Below are 16393 nucleotides of genomic sequence, written 5' to 3' on the forward strand. Positions count from 1 at the left end.
TGCTATCTTAAAGCCAGCAGCCTGAGTCCCCAGCCTGAATGAATCCTAATGAATCCCTGGCCACAATTCATAAGTAGGAAGGGGGGAAAATATAATTTTGTGTCCATGGGCCAGTTTGTGAGTTTTGTGGTTGTTACCGGAAAAATCCGAGGGCTCCCTTGGACAAAAACAAAGACACCAACCAGGATAACCTGGAGCAAAACAGCAGCCTGTAGGCTTGGCCTTTATTGAACTGTTGCAACAGGGTATTCCCCTCACTTGCAAGAGAGAGGAAAGACCCAGAAAGATGGTATGCCAGACCTTATAAAAACTTTTGAAATTCCCCTCCTCTAGGTCAAGCCCACCCCCAGAAACATCATGCATACATTACAGAAAGGAGGGGTTGACATCATGCATACATTACAGAAGGGGTTGACATCATGCATACATTATAGAAAGGAGGGGTTGAGGGAGGAGTTGACATAGCAACTGGGCAGGGCTCCTGTGGATGTGCTGGTATGCTGAAGGGATTATGGCTGACCAGAACCAAGCCACCCCCCTTTGATAGTCCTTGTCACATGGAGTAAAATAAAATGGAACAGTGCAAATCCGATGTATGGTTGATTTTCTATGAATTTATAACAGAAATGTGGCGTGTGTAGTGTGTGAGTGTGAGTGTGTGTGAAGTTTGTGCAAACAGAATGATTGGGGTGGGGGGTTCCTGCTACATGGTGAAAATCCAGATCTTTAAGTAACTAGGGTGTTCAGCTGCACTTTTCATTACTGATTACACTTAGAAAAATGCTGTAAGGCTGCTAATTCCAAGCTCAGGTTGGGCTGGGAGCATGTTGTTCTGCCCATCCCACCTGATCTGCTGTACAGGGAGGACTCTGAGCCAGGGCTGTATAATCTGTGGCCCACATCATTCCTGAACACTGTCACTGACCATTTGGACTGAAGCCAATGATACCTGGAGTCCAACATAACCTGGAGGGCCAGATTCCTCATCCTTGTGTGAAGGGACTTTAATTGGGAACCCCTGCTTCTGAAATCCCGGTCTTGCTGTCTAGGGCTGATATGTGTTGTAGCCCAGCAATATCTACAAGGCCACATCCTTTCCACCTCTGGGTTAAAGGTAGGCAGATAGATTCCTATGGAGAAGAAAGGCTTCCTGAGATATGTCAGGCCCAGATCCTCAGGGTCTCCTGCTGTAACACAAAACCGCTCGTGCTGTCCTTTAAAAAACGAATGTGTGAGCAAAATTCATAGTTTTCGCTATGCACTGTGTTTCTCTCCTGAACCTTCATTGAGCTTCATTTCTAGTCTTCTGAGAGAGAGAGAAAAGCTTTTCTCTATCCACACACGGGACACAGGTGGCGGTGGGACGCGGGTGGCGCTGTGGGTTAAACCACAGAGCCTAGGACTTGCCGATCAGAAGGTCGGCGGTTCAAATCCCCGCGACGGGGTAGATAAATAGGTACCGCTCCGCCTGTAAGGTAAACGACATTTCCGTGCGCTGCTCTGGTTTGCCAGAAGCGGCTTAGTCATGCTGGCCACATGACCCAGAAGCTGTATGCCAGCTCCCTCGGCCAATAAAGCGAGATGAGCGCCGCAAGCCCAGAGTCGGTCACGACTGGACCAAATGGTCAGGGGTCCCTTTATCCACACACATGCATTTTATTTATATGCCACCTTTCCATAGTTCAAGCCATGCTCAAGGAGGCTTACATAATTACAAACATAACAAAAGTTGTTGTACACAATAAAACAGCAAAAAGTACCCATATCCTAGCTAAACAATTTCCAATGAAAACATAAGAAGCTCTAAAGTTGATGCAAAAAGTGAATAAGAGCAACAACATATATGCACCTAAATAACACCCCAGCCTAGGGGTCTGTTTAGCAGCCTCAGTCAGATCCCTGCAGAGTCAGTCAGGGCCCCAAACAGTCAGCCTCAAACTTTCTCAAGTCCTGGATAAATTGAGAGTTTAATAGTAGAATTCTACGCATATTTACTCAGAAATAGGATTCACTGTATTCAATTATTAGACTTACTCCCGGTTGCACTCTCAAGCCGCTGCCTAAGAATAAATCAAAGGTGCAAGTCAGGTAATATAATCAAATTAAAACTTTGTAGAGGGCTTTCCATTTACTCCAGTGATATAGATTGTACCTATGCAAATATATCTTGTTTGGTTATTTAAGTGCTCAGCAAACAAGCAACTGTGCTATTCAGGAAAAAGACTTGGGTCTTCCTGGTCTATATTCAACATTAACCGCTAAACCCCATTGCCTGTCAAGCTTGATGTGATGGTGAGACAGTGAGAAAAATGTGACTGCTTCAGAATTAAACCTCACCTGTCATAAAGCGTGTACTGTTCAGGTTTCTGTATTTGTCAAAGGAGCCAATTTCCTTGAATTTAAAAACACCGTTCCAGTTCATTTTAAAAACTTGATGTATGCAATATTCAGGCCTCTGTATCCAGACTTCAGGACTTGCTCCAAGCCTCACCTGTCACTGCCACTACTCCGTGGCCTCTTCAACTGCTTTCGCCTAGTTGGAATGTGTTCTTGGACTGCGATAATGTTTCTTGCCTGAATGGAGACATGAATGTGTAGAAACCTCTGACTTCTCCATGGCTGGAATGCACCCTGCTATACAGAGTCATGTGTTCTGCCCATGCACTAGCATGTGGCCCATGGAAAGGTATGCAGTTAAGGACAGAAGGTCCCAGGCCTTTCTTTCCAACTTCGCTGACAGTAAACTAAGATGATGGAGGGTACAATCCCAGGAGAAGCTCCCCTGCCAAACATCTTTAAACAAGCATGCTGTTGCACTGCTCTGCTGATTCCAATGGGGCTTTGGACAAGCAAACTTTCCAATGCACTGGGCTCAGAGTCTAGTTCTTTCTGCCATGTTTTCCTAAACTCTAATCCAGAGGCAATAGGATTCCATGGCCTACACACAGTGACACCCTGACCCTAAACACACACCTTGATATGCATGTAGTAGGGCCAAGCACCTGCAAGGTAAGAGCGTCTTGAGGATTTCCACCTTGAAAACATATGCATGAAGATCTTCATCTGGAAGATCTGTATCTAAAATGGTTGGTGTATATGAAAATATTGACAGACCAAAGTGAAGGTGAATGGTTTAAAATACCCAAATGTGGGAAGTGTTGAAGGCAGCGTTAGTTTAGAAACACTTCACACAGAAATTATTTCTCCCCCACTACATATTAAATGTTTTTTTTCACATCATGGGCATGATCCCAAAAGCTGCATAGCTACTTACATGCAGCAAGAGACTCTGGTTAGTACCTGACAAAATTATACTTGGATCAGAGCCATTACTTAATTTTAGCCATATTAGTCAGCAAATATCAGCAAAGGAGCACACTGCAGCAGTTTTATCCTTGCGAGCTGCTGCTAAGATGTCTTGCCCTGATGAAGGAATTTAATACCAAAATGTCTTAGGTACAACAATTTTTAAAGAACCTGCTCTGTTCCGCCTCCGCCTCCTCCCTTTTTTTTGGTGGGGGGAGGTTCCATTCTGAGCGTGACTTAGTTGGATACGATTGGGCTTCTATTTCTCAAACATTATTTGCACTGCAAACAACATTTGGAACTAAGGAGCCGAAAAAGGCACTCAATCTCTTTTTATACATGACCGCCACAGCTAGAGTTGTATATGCGAAGAAATGGAAAGAAAAAAAGAGGTACCCAGGAAAGAAATTTGGCAGAATAAAATGATAGAATACACAGAATTAGTAACTATGGCTGTGAAATTAAGAAATAAGGATGAGTCACAGATAAGAGATTAGTGGAAGTGTTTTGGAGAGTATCTTAAAGGGTGCAACTGTCAATATAACCTTCTGAGCAGCAGATAGCACTAAATAAAGGAATAATTGAGATGAAAAAGATTGGCATAATAGCATATGCAGCAGACAAGAGACTACCTAGAATGCCATGAAGAGATGGACTGGCAAGGCTGAGCAGAAGGGATAAATGATGGATACTGTATGATGTATATATAAATTGTAAAAACGCATAAACAAAAAAAAAAACAATGAAACTAAGGAGACTTTATGGGGCCATTTATGATATAGAGTGTGTAGGAGGAGAAAGAAAAAAGAATTCAAAGAGAAAGAGAAAACCCTACTCTTTCCTTTTGCACCTAGTTGGATACTTAACCTTTAATGTAGTCGTTGCAATATCCAACTGTGGCCGGCAGGAGTCTCTGTTCACCTAAGGAACGGTACGAAACAATGGCAAAATGTATCTATAGCATGACTGATGCCAAAGTTGCAGCTGTCCCAGATCTCTGATGTTAAGAACGATGAGATTGTGTTAAACGGCCAACAAGAAAAGCGATCCACTTTAAAAGCCATTTATCCCCTCGAAAGAGAGTTAAGAGGATGAAAACCAGACAGCAAGTTTGATATAAATCAAACTGATTTTCATTAAACGATTTCTAAAAGGGATACTGCATTCCCTCTCCTTTTGACAAAATAGAGTGCCTACCTCCACATTTATAATGCCATTTATAATGAACGTTCTCATTATGGTGGTAAGGTGTTTTATTCCTTTTACAGAGTTAGAGGAATAGGGTCTTTTTGGGGGGATGCTCCCAGATCCATCCTTGTCACTAGAAGTCCACATGGCTTCAGCAGCAAGGAGAACCTATTTTCAGGTCCATAACTGGTTCCCAAGTTATGGCTGTCTTTAATCATGATAGCTTGTCCACTTTTGCATGCAACAGGAACCTCCTGTCTTTGGTACTGAAATGCAGTCCACATGGGGCTACCCTGGAAGACAGCCCAGAAACTGCAGCTGGTGCAGAATGCTGTTGTCAGGGTCCATGTCTGGGACTTTTGATGCTGTGCCACATTGCACTCACTTCGTAGGATCACTGGCTGCTTCTATGCTACAGGGCTCGATTTAAGGTGTTTGACATACGAAAAGCCTCATCAACTTGGGACCTAAAAGGTGCCTTTCCTTGCATCAGCCAGCCAAGGTTCTGAGATTGACAGAGGGGACCCTCGTTGTCCTACTGGCAGGTACCACTCTGTGTGGGGATGTGAAATTCTTATAAGTGACCTTACAACTCTTTGTGGCACCATATTCATTTGCATATTTAAAGAAAGAGGGGGAAAAACTATCACGTTTTGGCCCTCCAGACTTAGCTGCCCTACTCTGGAATTCCCTCACCCCAGAGGCATGGATTTTCATTGTGTTTCTGTTGCTTAATTTAACATTTCTGTTCTCACAGGCTTTTTGAAGCTCTAGTTACATCTGCATTCGGTTATCTATATTTTTGCTGCTTCCTGATATTGTCTGTATTCCCTTTCTATTGTTGTCCTGTTTTTGTTGTTAACAATCACCTTGGGACTTACACCTCATGGTGAAAAGTTTATGAATTTAATAAATAAAAATGATTCCTACAAAAAAATGCAAATGGACAGAGACTTATAAACAAGTAGCTCAGTTTATTATCTTTTAATGGACTGCAGGGCACAGCTTATCCCCAGGCGGGTATATTAAGCCGGAATAAGCAGAGATTGAGAGGAGATACGATTGCCATCTTCAAATATCTAAAGAGCAATCACCTAGAAGATGGAGCAAGTTTCTTTTCTCTTGCTCTGGAGGGTAGGACCTAAACATTCAACGGCTTCTAAGTTACCAGAATGGAGATTCCAACTTAACATCACAAAGAACTTTCTGACAGCAAAAACTGTTTGACAGTGGAACTGTCTCCCTTGGGTGGTGGTGGACTCTCCTTCCTTGGAGGTTTCCAAGCAGAGGTTGGATGGCCATCTGCCATGGACGCTTTAGTTGAGATTCCTCCATTGCAGGGAGTTGGACCAGATGAGCCCCGGGAAACCTTCCAATTCTACAATTCCATAATGGTCACACACCCATCCAGGAACTGAACATCAACAGCTGCTTTATACTGAATCAGACCACTGGTCCATTTAACTCAGTACTGTCTACACCGTCACCGACTGACAGTGGTTCTCCTCAGTTTTAGGTTGAGGTCTCCCAGCCCTACCTGCTTCTGCATGCAAAGCAAATACTTCAATCCCTGAACTGTCCAGAACATACAGGACAAGTGTTGACAGCCATCAGCCATCTTTTTATTATTAAATAATTTTTATTGATTTTCCAATAAAGATAGCCAATCAATATATCCACATCATAATCTGATTTAAAAAGAAAAGACCAAATTGTAGTCCAAATTGTAATTATTGATTTTTCCGGGCTCCCCGTAGTCTGGACCTCTGAAGCATATCTCCAAATCTTCCATCCTACCTCCTCTCGTTGTTTTCATATTTTCCACATCCCGATCTTAACACTTTAAAGTTCTCTGTCCCTTGCTCCGTCCCTTGGAAACAGCAAGATAAGACTGGATAGAATTATGAACATTATTTGGACAGATTTCTGGATATTAACGCAGCAGCAAGATGATCTTCAGAACCTGAAATATGGGTCCCCTCAACAAAAATTTAAAATTTGGCTTTGCAATTCGGAATTTATGTGATGTGATTTGATTTGATTGGTCGGTTAATAAAAATTATTTTTTTTAAAAAAAGATTCTCAGTCATGTCAAAAATCATATATCCTTTCGTCCGTCAAATACAGCTTTATTTGTGTATATATATTTTTTCTCAAGTTTAATGACGCAGCGACTCCCAAGTTGTTAGAACATTCCAATCCGGGCTGTTGAATCAGTCATCTTAGAGACCCATCTGGCATTATCAGCTGATGGCAATGGTAAATAATGCCTTCCCTTTCGTTGGGTTATTTTATTTGCCTGGAAGGTGTGTTGATTATTGTGACAAGGTTTTGTAAATGTAAAAGTCCATGGTATTGTTTTAACTTAGCTCAGTTGGTAGAGCCTGAGATTCTTAATTTCAGGGTTGTGGATTCGAGTCCCACACTGGGCAATTTAGGGGGTTGGACTAGATGACCCTCGTGGCCCCTTGTAGCTCTATGATTCTATGAACTCACTGTTTTAAGGTTGAAGGGAGTTTGCTTTGTGAACTGCTTTGGGATTTTCTAACTTAAAAGTGTGGTTCATAAAGGAGCCCAATAGACAAATATTTAGAAGGTCACACCATTTCTAAAAAGAGAGCGAAAGATATCGTGGAACCTGTTAATAACAGCAAGATGGTTCAGAAGTGGTAAACTGTCCCAAGCCCTCCAGATGATACTGGCCTACAACTCCCAATGGCCATGACAATCTGTCATGTTGGTTGAGGTTGATGAGAACACTGGGAAGTCCTGAAGGCCAAAGGGTGATATAGGTAAAATAAAAATAAAGCACAAAAAATGTACACAGTGCCACAAAGGGATGGAAAGGCTTGGTTACAAGAATGAAACCATAAGCAATACCTCTATTTTATCTGTAAGTTAACCGTGTTTGGCCATCAGATTTATATTAAGAAATAAGTATTCAATGGAAAACTTGAGTTAAATCAACCCACTGCAGCACAAATATCTACATTTCTAATTGTTCTGTAGAGGCACAGATTTCCACAGATCTACCCTGATGGATTTATTTTCTAGAACACTGACTTTTCAACAGCATTCTGTACAAATCAAGAAATCCACTCACAGCTTCATGGGTTTTGTCAGGATCAGCATGACATATTAAATTGCTCTGTGATTTGTATTTGCCTGCTAGAGATGAGGTTACACCCTCAAACCACAATAAAAATAAAAATTGCAAGGAGACTGAACAAATGCAATTAGTATAATCGAACTGCTTTGTTATAAATATATTATATACATTCAGACCACATTAAAATATTAATCCATGTTACACCAAAAAGATTAAGGCTTTATAATATTTACATGAATGAGCAAGCACCTTTAAAAAATACACACCATTAACCTATCCCTTTCTAACATATAAATCATGTGCCCAATTTCCTAGAGCTACTTTGAACAATGATTATTGGAAGAGGAATCATACTGAAAGGAATCCCAACTGCTGAACGCTAAATGACCTAACACAAGCGTCTTTTATGTTTGGACACTTGCGCAGAACACGTTCTGCTCTTCTTCCCAGGTTGCTACCAAGTCAGTTGCAGGCTTATACAGCAACAGTCTGCTCAGATATCAAGGAAGTAAAAACACTTGTTTATTTCAGGAGACAGACGACAATAAGGATCCTTATCCACTAGCAGAACGAGACTCCCAAATGTTCTGTTGCACACCACATAGACTAAGACTGGACATGATAGCAAGATGAAGCAACTGGAAGGTGTACCAAACATTAAATGTATTGAAGTGGTGACAATTTCATAAACTTCCCTTCCCCTCTGGCTGTTGTTTTTTTTTCCATGCAGTTTGAACCTGCTCCTTAAAAACGCAGTGCTCGCCTGCTTATCTTCATTATTCCACATTGGTCTTAACCCTGTTTTCAAAGTGGTAATTCATGTTGATACAACACATTTTACTGTGCCAATGACATATCTTACTAGAAAATGGTGCATTGTCTTCTCCAACTAATGGCTTTTGAGACTCAAGGACGAAAATGGTCAACATCAGCAGATGTGGCTAACAGAAGGTGCTCCGTACAAATGGGAATTAGCCATTTGCATTTTCAAGTATTATTTTGAAGAGTGAGTCCTTTAACTGCAGTCTGTTAGCACTTTTTAAAAGCATTGTGCTTTAGTCCATTATTTCTTTACAAGTCTTTAATTTGGCTGATGGCTTTTTTCTTTTAAAAATATTGGCAACAAGTATAAGGACTGCAGAAGCCTGGCAAGAGTTTATTTTATTTTCTGGGCCCATTTCATGTCATCTGCTCTCGGTTTTTCTCCGGTCAGTCCTTGAATGATAATCTCGAGGAGCCTCCAAAATCTGATTTTCTCCAGCGGGTAGTTGAGCCAGCCTGGAAAACGATAGAAAGGGAGAATACAGTTGTAAATGAAGAAGTACAGTTGTAGATAATTGAATCAATTTGTTTTAAGATAGTCTAATAAAAAAAGTAAAATGCAAGGCAAATGATTATTTGGGTCATTCAACAGGAGTAGTGTGTACCCCCATCTTATGGAGGTTCAGGTAGAAGCAGGTCATCTGATGTCAATCCCATTAACTTCAATAGGCTTCAGGTAAGTGTAATAAACAATTGCACTCTAAAGCTTTCCACCTATATGGGAGCTTTATTTTTGAAACTAAAAGTGTTCAACACAGCACAAGTCTCATTAACCGCATTTTTAAGGGCTACTTTCAAACCATGCAAACTGTCAACCAAGTTTGATTTAGTACAGGTTTTCCATACGCCAACCAGCTTATTCAACTTTTACACACAGCTCCTGTTCAACTAGCATGCATTTGTAATTAGTTGCTACACGCCAATGAAAACTGGAATGCCAAGTCCAATTTTGAAGAGGTGATGCAAAAGCAGCAACTGATCCCCTTTAAAATAGGGAACATATTGCGGTAGCTGTGTCAAGGGGAAAGAGGTGATACTGATACACTTTGCTGCTCTCCCCTTGCAGGGAAAGTGAAGGACAGGAAATGTGGAAAGATAAACTTTGCAGTTAGTTGAGGGGACAGAGCTCTGGAGTCGCTCAACATCTCAAATCGGAATCTGGCCACAAAACAAATTTTAGTATGACAAAATTAAGAGTAATTTAGATTGGGCTGGAATGAGTGTTAGCTGTCAAAATACCAAATGCCACAAGCCATCAAATATAACAGTCCACTGAACATCAGGTGTTGAATATCACTGAATGCTAGCTATCAGATATAAACCCTGGAATCATGTGTTGTTGTCAAACATAGGAAGATCAAGTGTCGAAACAATGATACCCAATACCATTTATTTCATGTCAAAATTTTCAAAGGAATGGGCGGGGGGGGGGCGGAATGTTGGTTCCAATGATAAACCATTGTGGTTTGATTTGCAAGTCCCAGATTATGAATGTCTTAAGTGTAAAAGTATTGCTGTAAACAGTAATTAGGACTGTAACACAGATGTAATTTAATATATGTAGGGATTCCAAACTTTCATGGGTAGCGCTCTGCTCTGTGCAACCTCCCTCATTCCAGCACCAGCTCCCTGCACTTATTAAAAAGTTGACCCTCCAGACCCAGGCAAGGCGCTAGCTACCGCTGGATGAAAACATTAGCCTCACAGTTGTGTGTACTCAAAGAAGCACTTTCTGCTCACAAACATTTTTATATACAGTGATACCTCAGGTTATCACTGAGCGGGAAGGTAAACGGCGTAGCAGGAAGGTAAACGGCGTTTCCGTGTGCTGCGCTGGTGCTGGCTCGCCTTAGCAGCTATGTCACGCTGGCCATGTGACCCGGAAGTGTCTCCGGACAGCGCTGGCCCCCGGCCTCTGAAGTGAGATGGGCGCACAACCCTAGAGTCGGACACAACTGGCCCGTACGGGCAGGGGTACCTTTACCTTTACCTCAGGTTAAGTATTTAATTCGTTCCGGAGGTCTGTTCTTAGCCTGAAACTGTTCTTAACCTGAAGCACCATTTTAGCTAATGGGGCCTCCTGCTGTTGCCGCGCCACCGGAGCCCGATTTCTGTTCTTATCCTGAAGCAAAGTTCTTAACCTGAAGCACTATTTCTGGGTTAGCGGAGTCTGTAACCTGAAGCGTATGTAACCCGAAGCATATGTAACCTGAGGTACCACTGTACAGTCATACCTCGGGATAAATACGCTTCAGGTTGAGCGCATTCGGGTTGCACTCCGCAGTGACCCAGAAGTAACGGAGCACGTTACTTCCGGGTTTCACCGCTTGTGCATGCACAGACGGTCAAAATGATGTCACACGCATGCGTAGAAGCGGCGAAACGCGACCCGCGCAGACGCGCTACCATGTCTTATGTTATGTACAGGATGCGAATGGGGCTCCGGAACGGATCCCGTTCGCATCCCAAGGTACCACTGTATTTACTTCAATGTAATATATTCCAGGGTTGCTTACCAGATCATACATAACAATTTTTTAAAAATGGGATAGAATTGCAGTGTTAAAACAACCAGAAATGAAGAGCCTGGGGAAAAAAGGGTCCCCATTTGGTGCAACGGGAAGCTGATGTATATACTGAGTCAAACCACTGGGTCCATCTAGCTTAGCACTGTTTACATTACACTGGCTCTTGCTGGGCTCCGGGAGTTTTTGAATGCAGAGAGCATATGCACTTCCAGTGGGCAAAAGCGCCTCCTCACCATGGCAGGTGAACATCCCTGAAGAAGGGGAGCTCACAGGCAATGACAGTTCTCTCCGCAGTCGCTGCCTGCCTCATTCCAAAATGGTGTCGACACCCAGAAGAGGAGACTCGAAAAAGATCTAAATGTACAAGCAGGCTCGTGTTGGAATAGCAAGTTGCTAATGCACGTGTGGGATATATCCCCACTGATTGGTCCCAGTCAGCAGCTCTGGTTGCTGGCGTAGCTGCACAGGCGATGCATTACAGGCGACCGCCAAGAGTTTGGGTAACTGCATTGCAAGCTATACCTGTCCAAAAGGAGTCATAGCAGGTGCACCAGCCTTAGCTGGTGGAAGGCACAGTGTACCATGTGTGTGGGGGGGGGGCAGGAGTAACTGTGCTGACAAGCCTATGTGCTTGATTCCAGTAATGGTCACCAATACCTGGGGGCTGAGCACATTTGCCCTGTTCCTTGACTCTTAACATTTTCCCACATGTTGCACCTTGCTCCAGCTGGTGGGTTTCAGTTTTAGTTCTTTTTAAAAAGCAGAAAAAATAGAACCCATAAGCCTGAGGTCTACTCATCAATGAAAGAGAAGCTTCACTTCTATTTACCTGTAGTAATACAGAAATAAGTTTCATGAGGAGACACGTGATGGATCCGGTGGTGTTTGCGTGGCAGGATAACGTGCCAGTCTTGCAGGAAGATAACCCAGCGAGGAAGACCAAAGTAGGTGTGAGACCACTTGTGAATCTGGTTTGTCAAGGTTCCAAATATAGCCAGGGCAAAGACGTAACACTCCCAAGGGCACGATTGGTGTAATGCTTCTAGAAAGGGGGGGGGGAGAAAAGAGGGAGTAGGATCTACATGACTCTCACTGAAACAAGCTGGCAACAGAAGGTGCCTAGACACATAGGTCTCCCTCCTCCCCCCCCCCCAAAAAAAACCCAGAACTGTTTCTAAACGATGGTTACATTTAAGCAGTTCATTGTACAACACCAGAATGCTTCATCAGAGGGAACTCTGTCTGATTCAACAAGCCGATTATTGATAAGGACATGTGCTGTTTACCGCGCAAGACTATTGTTTTTCCATCCCACTTTGAGGCATTCGGCACTGTGAACATCAGGGTACATTTGCCATGCCAAGCGTGAACTGACCTTCAAGTTCAAACTGACAGGCACTTAAGTTCTACTTAACTACGCCAGAAACATTCTCTTGGGGTGCTTCCAGATGGGCGGTTCATGGTGGGATGGGTGCTCCCAATGCATGCAATTTTTTCAGTGTCTGCACAACATCTCTGGTGTCAGAGTATCGGCCCATATTCCAACCCCCATTTAATCTGGGGTTAAGCTTCCCAGGGAAACCCCAATAAACTAAAAACAAAAGCAAAACACTATTGCCCACAACCCATTTGTGCTAACTGATCAACCCGTTAACAATATCAAGCCCCATTCTGGAAGCACCCTTTCTCCATCCATGTTAAGCTACTCATAAAATAAAAGAATTGTGTTGGATGTTTAATTACAAGCTACATCCTCAGGGTGGCTCCAAATAGGCTTTGTTTCGCTTCCAAAGCGAAAAACGATCACAATATCTCAAGGTAGTTATCTTTCCCATTCTCCCTTTACTAGTCTAAGACTTGCTAGCAACTAGAGGGATGCTTTGGGCCACCACTTTTAGTATTTGGCTTGATTCACTCACCAGATGCATCTCTTAACATGGATGTACCTTACAGATTACCTTTGCTTCTACCACAGTACACACTAGGTGAAGTGGTTCCTATCTTCAAATATCAGGGTAAGACTAGGTTGATATAAACCTTGCAACTTATGGTTTAAATATTCTAGAAAAATATTTGAAATGGTGGCAAGTTAGTTCTCATGCCACTCTACTCCTTTACTAACCTGCAACTATTATTTCTTGCTCAGACACTATACTGCTCCACCCACAAATATTAAACCATTTTCGGGGTCCTTGCAGGGGCTGAAAGACAGTCTGTCTCACAAACACATTCAGCCTTCTCAGCTGTTCCCATATAAACAGCTACATTCTGCCTGTCTCTTCGGAGGTCAAAGGCCTATTCACTGTACACCGTGGAAGCTGCAAGTCCAGTTTACTCATGGATTTATAGTCACTTACCTGGTGATAAAGAAACCAGTTTGTAGGCCATGTTTGCCAATGGAACTACCGTCAACATGCAATTATCTCCATTGGTCTCTATGAAGTCATGTCTCGTAATTGCTGTTGGGTCAATGTGATGTTCTCTGAAAGGTCTGATAAAAGCCTTAAAAAGTAAATACAGAGGGTGAGGGGAGATGTCTGTCAGTCTTTGAAGTCCATAGCCTGCACAAATTTTTACTAGATACCCCTGCCCACAAATTACCTACGTAGTTAATTTAGGTCTCAAAAAGAGACCTACCAACCTGGCCTGTCACCTGGAGAGAATTCTCTCTTGCCACAAGCAGACAACTAGCTTATTTTCAAATTCTAGGCCACAGTGACTTGGTGGGCTTTCCTGAGGCTACGTTGGAAGTGCTGGGATGCAACACAGCTTGAACTAGAGGCTGATGTGTCTGCATAGGAAAGAATAGAGAGGAACCTCCCAGTTTCCTAGACTGTCCTTTCTGACCTAGCTTGTGCTGACCTTCTCCCAAGTGCTTCTCATATTCATAGGTTGCTGATCTCATTTCCTACTTGCTTCTTCACCCTCACCTTGGTAGAGGAGACCTCTTTTGTGTTTCGCTTGTTGCGATACAACAAGAATGGCTCGAGGCCTCTCCACCTGAGATAGACAGAACTAGCATCTTTCCTGTCAAGAATGCATTCCCTGTAATAGAACTTTCTTACTTTCCCAAACTTTGAGTCCCAGATTAAATCCAGGGTAGAGTGTGCTCTTCTGGCAGGAATAAGAGTACAGTGTTAAGGTGCAATTTCTGCTGGCTGTTGTAACTCCAAACGCGCTGTGAACTCATGGCAGAGGTGAGATTTGAATGCAGGGACTCACAGGTTACAGATAACTCTTAAGAATTGTTACTGGCCTGAATTCAAATGTTAGTGTCTGTATTTATAGGTACAATGTGATCACCATGCAAGCAAGTGACTAGGAGATAAATTGTTAGTGAAGTGGGAGCTGGCTTAGCCCCCCACACACTGTAATCTCAAAGTTAGCAACAGGGCATGTCACAGGGATGGCTATTCAATATATCCTGGCTCACTCAACCTAGGACCAGTTTAACCTAGGGTTACATGTCCTTTTTGCTGTTAAGTACACCAAGCTTATTAAGATGGGATAAAGTGGGGAGCAGGGAAGGAGAAAGCAAATGCCGTCTTTCATTAGTCTGATCAACAGAGAAGACACTTGCATTAGTCAGCATTAAGACAGCAAAGAGTGAAGTGAGGATGAACTGTTAGTACCAAAAGCAGATTGGTAGCTTAGGGGTGGGGGAGAAAGCACAAGCTGTGTGCTGCAGATCTCAGTAGCAACATCTGCTTTTTTCAATAACACTAAAAAGTCCCAAACCGGTCAGAAGACATTCTGCATGTGCTCCTGTAATCTTATTCCAAAAGAATGCACATCTGAGTAAGTTGTTTTGATTTACGTTGGCACATGACAATTTGAACTCTTTGCCATTACGCTTTAAGACGTCCGAAAGCATGAGGTCCTGCAACTTTGGCCAGATACAGATTCCAAACCCAGACTTTAGGATTGTGTTTTGGGCTCACGGGGTTCCTCCTCCCTTTGCGTGACTGGATTCCCTTCTTCCCTGGTTTGCAGTTAACTAAAGTTTGCCATGAAATCTGAATCTGGCCAACCATGGTTACCGCAAACTGAGAAGTGAAAGAGAGAGTTGGAGGGAGTGTGCAAGCCCAAAGCATATTCCCAACAGCCAAATAATAGTTTAGATGCAATGACTGCAGTGGATAATTCTGAAAAGGTGAAGCTCAGGATTCCCAAGCTCTGCACTCAAATTCTGCCTACTTAAGCGATAGTGTTTTGTTCTATTACTGCCTGAAGATTATTGAAGTTTATTATTTCCCAATAATAAAAAGACAAACCTTTCCAACTATTGGCAGATCGACAGATCCCCAGGTATCTGCTCCCCAGTGCACTAGACCAGAGGCAAAATCAGCAGTAATGATTCCTGCAACTTTAAAAGAGAAAGGGAGGAGGGGAGAGAGAAGAAAAGAGATTCGTGAGACATTCAGATCAATTTTTAGTATGTGTAAATGCTATTTTGACAGATACATAAACGCTGACATAGTGACTTCCCCCTCTCAAGACAATAAATCACTTCTGCGACCAACTCCCAAAACACAACAAAACTACTTACCTGCCACTGCTGCATCTATTCACTACCACCTCTGTCATATGCAACTTGTACACAAAACACCTATGCTTTTACAAGTACCAAAGGTAAGCTATGGCATGCCACTGCCCACAAACATCCATGGAATTTGAGGTCATTAGTCCAACTCCGTGTTCAGCACAGGATCTGTAGCGCACATGCAATGGCAGCATCCCTGGCAGATGCCCAGCATCCCTGGCAGATGCTCTGCTTCAATCCATCCAATGAAAGAGAGCAGACCACCTCCCCAAGCAGCCTCTTCTACTGTCAAACAGCTCTTACCATTGGGAAGCTTCTCTTGATGCTAAGCTTCCCTCCTATTTCTAGCCTAGTTCCCGCCCTCTGAAGCGAGAAAACAAAGATCTGCTCCATCTTCTGCATGCTAGCCCTTCAGGTAAATCCAAGTTTGGCATCACGCTCCCTCCCTCCAATCTTTTCCTCTCCAAGCTAAACGAGGTTAATTCTTTCAGCTGTTGCTCATATGACTTGGTTTCCAGACTCTTCACCATCCCAGCCACTCTCTCTCTCTGGACATACCATAGTTGGACAGTATCCTCCTTAAAATGCAACACCTAGAACAGCACATTCCAAATGCAGCCTGACTGACACAGAATAGAGCGGGACTACTACTTCTTGTGATTTGGACACTATGCTCCTATTAATGCAGCCTGCAATTGCACTAACCTTCTTAGCAGCTGCACTGCTGGCTCATGCCCTGCTTGAGATCAGCTAAGACACCTAGATCCTTTTCACATGTGTTACTGCTGACTTGGGTCTCTCTCCACACTGCATTTTCACCACTGAAATTTGGTAGTGAAATGCAAGACTTCACATTTATTTCTGTTGAATTTCATGTTGTTGGTTGTGGCCCAGCAT

The 16393-nt window shown here is 42.9% G+C and overlaps 1 protein-coding gene across 1 annotated transcript in view; it reads right to left on the reverse strand.

Moving 5' to 3' along the window:
• Nucleotides 1-7745: 7745 nt before the first annotated feature.
• LOC309534239 (plasmanylethanolamine desaturase 1-like) overlaps nucleotides 7746-16393 on the reverse strand; it is a 35674-nt gene continuing 27026 nt past the window's right edge. Inside the window, exons 3-6 of the mRNA XM_082226408.1 lie at nucleotides 15228-15319; nucleotides 13311-13455; nucleotides 11783-11995; nucleotides 7746-8881 (exon numbers count right to left, since the gene is read on the reverse strand). Of these exons, the coding sequence (XP_082082534.1) occupies nucleotides 8760-8881; nucleotides 11783-11995; nucleotides 13311-13455; nucleotides 15228-15319 (572 nt within the window). The 3' untranslated portion in view covers nucleotides 7746-8759. The remainder of the gene's footprint in view (nucleotides 8882-11782; nucleotides 11996-13310; nucleotides 13456-15227; nucleotides 15320-16393) is intronic.

Source organism: Podarcis vaucheri (genome assembly GCF_965113315.1).
Source record: "Podarcis vaucheri genome assembly, chromosome: 6".
NCBI lineage: Eukaryota > Metazoa > Chordata > Lepidosauria > Squamata > Lacertidae > Podarcis > Podarcis vaucheri.